The sequence below is a fragment of the Olea europaea genome, chromosome 23 (assembly GCF_002742605.1).
Source record: "Olea europaea var. sylvestris chromosome 23, O_europaea_v1, whole genome shotgun sequence".
Classification (NCBI taxonomy): Eukaryota; Viridiplantae; Streptophyta; class Magnoliopsida; order Lamiales; family Oleaceae; genus Olea; species Olea europaea.
The window spans coordinates 9,633,265-9,641,980 of NC_036259.1; the positions used below are offsets into that span (position 1 = coordinate 9,633,265).

An 8,716-nucleotide genomic window follows, 5' to 3' on the forward strand; every position below is an offset into this window, starting at 1 on the left:
AGAAACGCGAAAAGTAGGTGATTTTTAGTTAGTAATGATCGACACTTTTAGAAGTTTATGGATCAAAATTTGATATTTTAAATTGCAGTTAACAATTAAAGTTGTCAACCTAAATTTAATGTTTATTTGAACAAGAATAAAGCTCTAAGTAAGAAAAAATTTAACATAATGTGTATCAATGCTGATGTGATAAAATGTGATTGGAATACTCTTTTTCTTCTTCTAATGATATCGCTTCCAAACATAATGCATTTATAAAATTGTGTCAAGGCGCAGGCGCACCTTCGAATTATGAAATAGACACAACGTGTTAGGGCTTTTTGCATTTTTCTCGACTGCACAATTCCTCCATTCGAATTCCGTTCAATTCTCAATGGCTACTATCACCATAGTCGATCCACCACCGCTCACGGCGGACAACACCCCCACCACCGCCACCCCTCCACCACCTCAACAACCCGAAGATACCTCGCAACTACCCGAAGATACTTCCCCTGTCGCCAATAATACCTCAGAAACCCCTCCACAATCCCTGGAATTACAGCCACAGCGACAGCCACCGTCTCCACAATTTCTCGACTCAATCACTGAACTGAAAAACCTTTCTGGCGCCCTTGCTGCCTTCCACCAATGCTATGATGACCTACACAATCACCTCGATACCATCAAGGCAGCCATTTTGTCGAAATTAGCCCCGGAAAAGCAAGATATTACAACTTTGATCTTCTCTTCATCACCGTGCAAGGAATTGGCTCTTGTTTCCGAGGAAAAAGAACTCCCAAAGCAAGAGCCACCGCAGCCCCAAAAATCTGAGCTTGAAAGCCTCTTTAAAATGATGTGTAATGGCGACCTCCGAAGATACTTGGCTTCAAACCTCAATGACCTCCCCAAGCTTCGCGAAGAAGTACCAAAGGCTATGAAACTCGCAATGAATCCTGCGAAGTTAGTTCTGGATTGTTTTGGGAAGTTCTTTTTGCAGGGTAGTAAGGCATATGTTAAGGATTCGCCAATGATTCCAGCACGAGAAGCATCAGTTTTTATGTTGGAGTGCTTTTTGTTAATGATGGGGATGAATGATACTGATGGAGTTGGTAGTGGGGTGGTGAACATTGAGAAAGAGGTAAAGGAGGAGGCAGATAATTCAGCTGTGGCGTGGCGGAAGAGGTTGGTGGTTGAAGGGGGTCTCCACAAGGCGTGTGATATCGATGCACGAGGTCTTTTTTTGTTTGTCTCGTGTTTTGGGATCCCTACATCGTTTAAGAAAGAGGATATTCGGGATTTGCTGAGGGCGAGTAATACAAAGGAAATCTTGGGTATTCTACAAAGGTCCAGCGTGCTAATGAACAAACTTTCAGGTGGTACCTTTTCACTCGTGAATATTAAAGCATGAAGTTTTCAGTATTTAGTATGTGATGCATGTTGTATGCTATTTGTGTGCGAAATCTGTTGATTGTTCTTGGGTTGTTGCATATGATTTTCATGGTGAACTTGTACTTTTTTGCTGAATTGTGTTTGTGATGCACTTTAAAGCTATCACATGTTTTAGTCCCATCTCATATAGAATTATTAGGGCAAATCGGAGATGGAGAAAAAAAAAATATATATGCAGCATAAGCATATTAGTGGACCAAAATTTTGTTTATATATGTAGCTGAATGATGAGGGTGTGAATGAAATAGTTATATCCCGAGTAGGATTTGTGGATTCCCAAGGCATGTAGTGCCAAGTAAATCTTTGGTGTTCTGTGGAAGACAAGTATGCTAATGCCTGATGGATTATATTGAAGTCACGATATGCCATGTGGTATATATTGTATAATGTTTTCTTGCTTGTGTGATAACAATATTTGTCAAATGCCATCAGATTGTCATATTTTATTTTCAAAAAAGTTGATTGTTTCCTTTTCACGGGATTGCTTTTTTTTATTGCACATTTAAGTTGACTTATTTCAGGGCTTGTATTATAAGAAACTTCGTTTATATATAAGGAAAAAATGGCGATGGAAGAAGAAAATGATATTTGTTGTACAAGTGGAATGGAGATAATGCAATCATGTGAATGTATATAACAATTTAACTGGTAAGGAGGATGAAGAAGACTTGGAATTATGCATTTTGGGGTTAGCACATGTTAGCTACTTAGGCTTGTGTTTTCAGGACATGTAGTTAAACTACAGCAGAAGATTGAATGGATATAGGAGAGGCAATTTGCTGTAGTAGAGGCTTGGAATAAAAAGTATATATAGATATCTACTAGCATTCTGAGCATGGAAAACAAAATCAATGTATTTGTTTAAGACAATTTACAAGGCTGTGATATGGTCAAAATCGTTTGGCATACTGTATACACAAATTTAGTGATTGTAAAATTGGCGTTCTGATGAGAATCAGGAAGAGCATCGCTCTATATTGGAAAGAAACTGTTTTACAAATTTCACAAAATAACTGAAATTCATTGACCCCCCAAGTGGATGTTTGCATAGCTGTATGTGCCTAATGTTCTATCTGAGCATTTGCCTTTCTGATGTTTTACATATTGAGGCCACAATGTGATAACTGTGACTAGCTTAGGATTTGTGATCTAGGACAACCTTGAGGCTATTCTATTCTCTCTCTATTAAGAATGGATTAGCACTTTAGAGTTAAAAGCTTCATTTGACTGTTTAACTTGCTGAATATTAATTAAAGAAAGGAAGAAAGAGAAGAGAAAAAGAAACTTTAGGCATCGCCCTGGGGTTGAATTGCATCACACAACTCCTGCAAAGCCAATTGCTGAAATATTTAATATATATTTCTGATTATAAAGTTAGAAGCACTATACAAGTCTATATAGACTCAAAACCACAATCTAGCAGGCTTCTAATTAAAATTTCAAAATGCATTAACTAATAATATTGATTTCAAACTAGAAAGATACTGACTATCATATTTGTAATAGGAATTCATTTATTTCATAATGTCCACTACAGGTTACAGCCCTTTCACCCTGTCACGCAATGAAAAGAATATTTTTAATCTTTTTTCTGTAATACATTTTAAGAAATATAAGAAACACATGATACACAACATCAGTCAACGTCAAAATGTAGTGTCATATTAATCTTCCTATTTCCAGTACTAAATTTTCTTGTTAGGTGAGTTTATACCTTTATACTTTCTTCTTCCTCTTCTTCTCTCTCGCTCTCTCACACATGAGAATTTAGTCAAAGTCCATGTATACAAAGAGACGTGTATACAGATACTGAAATGTTCGTCAGGAATCTGTACATATCAGGCAATTATTTAATCTGATAAAATATTGGGAATAAGAAAATGAACATGATTTCAGACTGGGTGATTGACTCCTTTTGCTTGTGAGGGAGGTTTGTTTTTTAGACGGTGCCAAAGTTTCTCCACTGTCCTTTAAGATTTTCATGGTCTCAGTACCCTATCATCTTCTTCAAACTATAACAGAGCAAGCTTGTGTTTGCCAAATATTTGTAAAGTCCTCTCTTCATCCCTTCTCCTTACTCAGTTTTGATGGGCCTACAACTTGAACAATGTTTTCTAATTTCAAGTGTTGAACTATATGTGTGACTAACGGTGCGTTTGGTTTGCTATTTTCAAGATGTTTTCAGTTTTGCAAAATACTGAAAAACATGTTTTTCTTGATATTTCTGAAAATGCATTTTTGAGAACAAAGATAAACGTATAACATAAAATGCGTTGCATTTTGACATTTTGAGTGTTTTTATTGAAAATTTTGAAAACAAGAACAACAAGCATTTAAATAAGATTTTTAAAATTAAAAATTTTTAAAAATAAAAATATAAAATTTTAATAAATAAGAATTTTGAAATTTTGAGAGAATAAAAAAATAAAAATTTTGGAAAATAAAATCTAAAAATTCTAAAAATAAAAATTCTGAAAATATAAAATTACAAAAGTTTCTAGAAAAATAAAAAATAAAAATAGTACAAGTTCTTAATAATTATTTACATAAAAATTCTAAAAAAATATTTAAGCGAATATAGATAAAAATATTTTCAGTTCATATCATTAGTTTTTATTTTTATTTTCTATATTTTGAACTAAACTTATTATTATTATTTTTTATTTTACTTTTGTAATGAGAAAAAATATAGTAAGATTTATCAACTTTAAAATTTAGATATTGCTTGATAACATATTAAGATAAAATTGTTCTATTTTTATTGAATGATCAAATTTCATGGAATAAAATGTTATAAAACAATTTTGAAATTAAACATGTTTTCTAGTTTTTTATTTTGAGAAATAATTTGTCGAAATGACAAAACAAATGCGCTTTTAACGATCTTAAGACATACTATCATAACAGAAAATTAAAAGTGAACTCAAAATTGAAAACTGAAACACAAAACAAATGTGCCCTAGGTTTTTCATTATGTATGACCAGTCTACTCTTCTTCAATGTGCCATTCATAAAGCTTGCTGCCCGTTAATTCTTTAGTCTAATTTATAAATTGATATCTATGCAGCATCAATAGATGAAATGATGAAGAATAAAATGGAAGTGGATGCTGTTGATATTGTGTATACCTTTGGGTTACAGGAGAAGTTTAATCCTCAAGCAATGTTGATATCATTTCTACGTGAATCGAAAGAATCTTGGAAAAAGGCAAAACAACTGGCACAGGGTTCATCTTTGGCTCTGGTAATAAATATTTGCCTTTTCAATTAGACGGGGTCTTTGAACTCATGGTTTACATCTTTTCTTTTATTCTCTCGAGGTTGATTGTTCTATTCCTTGATGTCATACAGAATGAAGCCAATAAGAAGCAGTTGGCTGCTTTAAAATCTGTTGTCAAATGTTTAGAAAAGCACAAGATTGATCCAGCAAAGCTTCTTTCTGGATGGCAAATCAGTTCCAAGATTCTGACTCTAGAAAAAGATATTGCCCCATTTGGTAATAAAACAGGAGAGAAAAATGCCCAAAAGAGAACAGCAGATGAAACTGATGCATCAAAACGGTCTAAGACTCAAGAAGCAAAACGTCCGCGTTTTACCAGTCATGGTTTACAACAGCAAGTAGCTGCTGGTCGTTTTGATAGCAGAAGAAACATGTTGGATAATGGAGTTCCTGCTCATGCTGTTAATTATTCTGTTTCCACACCCGTAGTGTATGGTGGACCTGGCGCGGGCATGCTCCCCCCTTCTGGAGTTGGAACGGGTATATCAGCTATTCATGGTGGCCATCTTCCAACTGGTTCACATGCATGGAGTGGTGATGCATCCTTGAATGCAAGGTATGCTGGACAATCGCCGTTAGTCGGGCTTACTAGCTTGTACAGACCGTCACCGTCCTTGGAAGGGTTCCCAGGGATGCCAAATGTCTCGTCAGTTGGTTCTGCAAGTCGAGGATCTGGATCTGATCTTTATCAGTTTGCTGATTCTGTTGTTGAGACTGAATCATATCCGAGCAGTATTCCTCCTCAAAGCATTAGTACCGTTCCTGGTGCTTTGCCCGCCTATCATTCGTCGTACTTGTACTAGTTTAGGCAACTGTTTGAAGAGAATTTAAGGAACTTTCAGTTGCAATTAATTCTCTCTTTTACAGATAATCTTATATTGTTGAGTGATTGTCACTAATACTACTAATGGGTTTAATCACTCTTAAGAAAACCTGTTGGGCTGGGATTCTGCCCTCCAAGGATGATACCGAGGACGAAGAGGCTTTTATACCTCTCTGGATTCAATGGGGGTGTTGAGAACTGATGAGGTAAACCTTGTCCAATCACAGCCTTCGGATGCCCCTACCATTGATCTTTTATTACTAGATTAAAATAGGACTTCGGTTATGGATGAAATTGTCTAGCGAACTTATGGCTTAGCTTGAAAAGAATAAGTTAATTTTGAAGTCATTTTTAATTATTAAATATAATTAGAACTTTTTTATTTGATTTTAAATAAAAAAACGTTACATACCTTTTGTTGAGAAATGCCTAAGGGTGGCAAATAGGTGGAGTGACTCGACTCGGCATATTGGCCACTCGAACTCATATCGAGGTGAGTCATGCATTGAATCAATCTCAATAATTTGAGATGAGCTCGCTAAACTTTTGGGCACGAGCCCACAAGTTGGTTCATTTTGGACTGGTGGATTGACTTATTTTTTGGTTCCTTCAATTAATTTATTTTAAAAAAAGGTAAAATTAGGCCCTGTACTCTAAAAGGTGACCCAATTAGATTAATACTCTAAATTAATTAAACGTCATGTAAACCCATCTTAATTACGATCTAAATGTTGATTTAAGTTGCTTGCTAGAAATGTTTTCTTAGGCTATATTGAAAGACCTATTGCAGGCACATTTGTACGGTAAATTTCGTGTATTAAAATACAAATATTGTTATAAATTGTAATTTTAAGAATTAGAAGTGGATATTAATTTCCTTGTAATTGCAGAATTGCAAAGTCCTCTTATTAATAATCTCAGTGTTTGAGGTCGAGGGATCACGTGACTTGAATCCTGAATTTCAAGATTTGTTTAGGATTTGATTTGTCGAGAACTTAGCATCTTCGACACTTGAATTTTGAGTTTAAATCTGCACGTCAAGACTTGGACTTGAATTTGATTTGAAAAATAATAATAATAATAATAATAATAATAACAACAACTTTCATCTTCTTGAACTTGTTTGACTTGAAGAAGATTTTGATCTTTTTGGTACTTGCAGTTGCAGGACTTAGGCTTGAAATAGTTTCTTCTCTTCCTCCAAATTTGAAATTTTTTTCAGCACTTCGTAATTTTTTCTTACTGTACTTTCACTTATCCAACTTTATGAACCTTTAGTCCTATTTATAGAGGAATTTGTAACCACCCAATTATCTTTCATTAAAAGAAATAATTGAGTAATTATCAATTTTGAAAAAGTAGGATGAACCTTTGAATTATATGAGTCTCAGTAGATTTTAATAAATTTAATTGGGCTAGTTACTTTCGACCCAATTCATCAAATTTTCTTTTTATGTCTACAGCACTGTGTAAGTGCTGCCATGAAAATGGATTTCACAGGAAAATTGGGCATCAAACCACCCTGCAAAAATCGGAAGTCGAGATAAGATAATCAGAAAAATACATACATCAGTCGATGCCTTTAACAAAAGAATAGTGAAAGTAATGGAATTGCTGAAGGGTTAATTATCAAATTATGAACTTTTCCTATGTGTTGAACATTCAGAAACGCAGAGTTTTCTTAGTTTTTTGTGGGTATAGAAGAAAGAAGGCAGAAATGGTTTCGGAGCCATGGTGTTTGTTGATTTTTTTGAATATGTTCGTGTTTGAGATTGTTTTTCTTCTGTTTTTATATGTATAGTGTTTTGTGCTTGGGTTGTGCTATGGGTACGTTATGGACACCATAATGGTGTCCATAATGCACACATGGTGCCCCCCTATTAGAGGGGCGCCTGGTTATAGTGTCCATAATGTACACCAAGCATTATTCTTTGTGCTTAGGCTTTGGTCAGCTGGTAGTAATAGCAGTGGCGATGGAGAAAGTACAGGGATAGCGGTTGTGTCGTCAATTGAGTTGGTAGATGCCTATGGTGATGAGTTGACTTAAAGATGCTTAAAAAATTAAATATCACTTATTTTATAAAAAAAAAAAAAAAAGGTGGCATTAACTTTAAAAAGTGATAGCACATTATTTTTTTTAATATGTTTTTTCAAAAGACCCCTAATTTTAAGTGTATGTTTGAAAGTTGCCATAATATAAAAAATAAAAAAATGAGCTGGTTAGTGTGCTCGCTCGATCCGATCCGTCAGGGTCACGAGCAAAAGGATCAAGCAAAACTCGGATGTTTAAGGGCCAACTCGACAAGGGTGGAGCTATTTGCCCGCACTAGACTCCAATTTTTATCTTCTTCCTTTTTCTTTTTTTTTCTTTTTTTGCTTTTTTTAAGTATTGGGTTTTTCATTTATTTGTAGTCTAGCTCATCTACTAATTTACCCCAACTTCAAGTGTACGGTGACATTTTCTGACTCTTTTCCCTCGACAAGAAATTAAAAATTTTCTTTTAATTTGCTTTCGTTTTGAAATATTTTCAAAATTCATTTCTTTCCTAAAACCCACATTTCCTTGGGCCTTAAATTTGTAACAAAAACTTTCTTAATCATGTGATTTTTCTTTTTAATAGTAAAGATTATGATTATATGAATGTTGAATATTGATAATAATTGTGACGGATTCTTGAAATCCCAATTTTTTGTCAATTAGTTGAACAATTAGTGGCGATTTTCTGGTGTTCTACCAATTTGTAAAAATTAGTATTTATTTTCTTATCAATTAATATTTAATTATCACTTGTGGTTTATTTTAGTGTAAAATGCCAATGGAGAGATTCTTTAAAAGAAAATATTTTGTAGAAAATATTGATGAGAAGATATTGAATAAAATGGATTTTGATATTGCACAACTTGCTACAGATCCTAAAATAAGGAAGAAGATGATAATCTTATTAGTATTGTCACTATGACATTTTTAGCATTGTCGTAATATCATTAAATTCATAATCGAAAATTTTGACATTGACTAAATTTTGCCCGTACTAAACAAAATTACTGGCTCCGTCCCTCCAACTTGATCCGTTTTCACCCTAAAAATAAGTTGACTTCGACAACATAATTGCTAGACGTATGTTAAGTCTATGTTTTATAAGGCGTCCAACGCCTAGAATAATACGTAATTTATGGCTATAA

At 34.2% G+C, this 8,716-nt stretch overlaps 1 protein-coding gene across 1 annotated transcript; it reads left to right on the forward strand.

Moving 5' to 3' along the window:
- The first annotated feature begins 268 nt into the window (after positions 1 to 268).
- Positions 269 to 5,663, forward strand: LOC111372329 (protein FRIGIDA). Its single transcript, XM_022994619.1, has 3 exons — positions 269 to 1,355; positions 4,499 to 4,674; positions 4,782 to 5,663. Exons 1-3 carry the CDS (start codon positions 374 to 376, stop codon positions 5,511 to 5,513), a joined length of 1,890 nt encoding a protein of 629 aa, XP_022850387.1. The 5' UTR covers positions 269 to 373; the 3' UTR covers positions 5,514 to 5,663.
- The last annotated feature ends 3,053 nt before the right edge of the window (positions 5,664 to 8,716 follow it).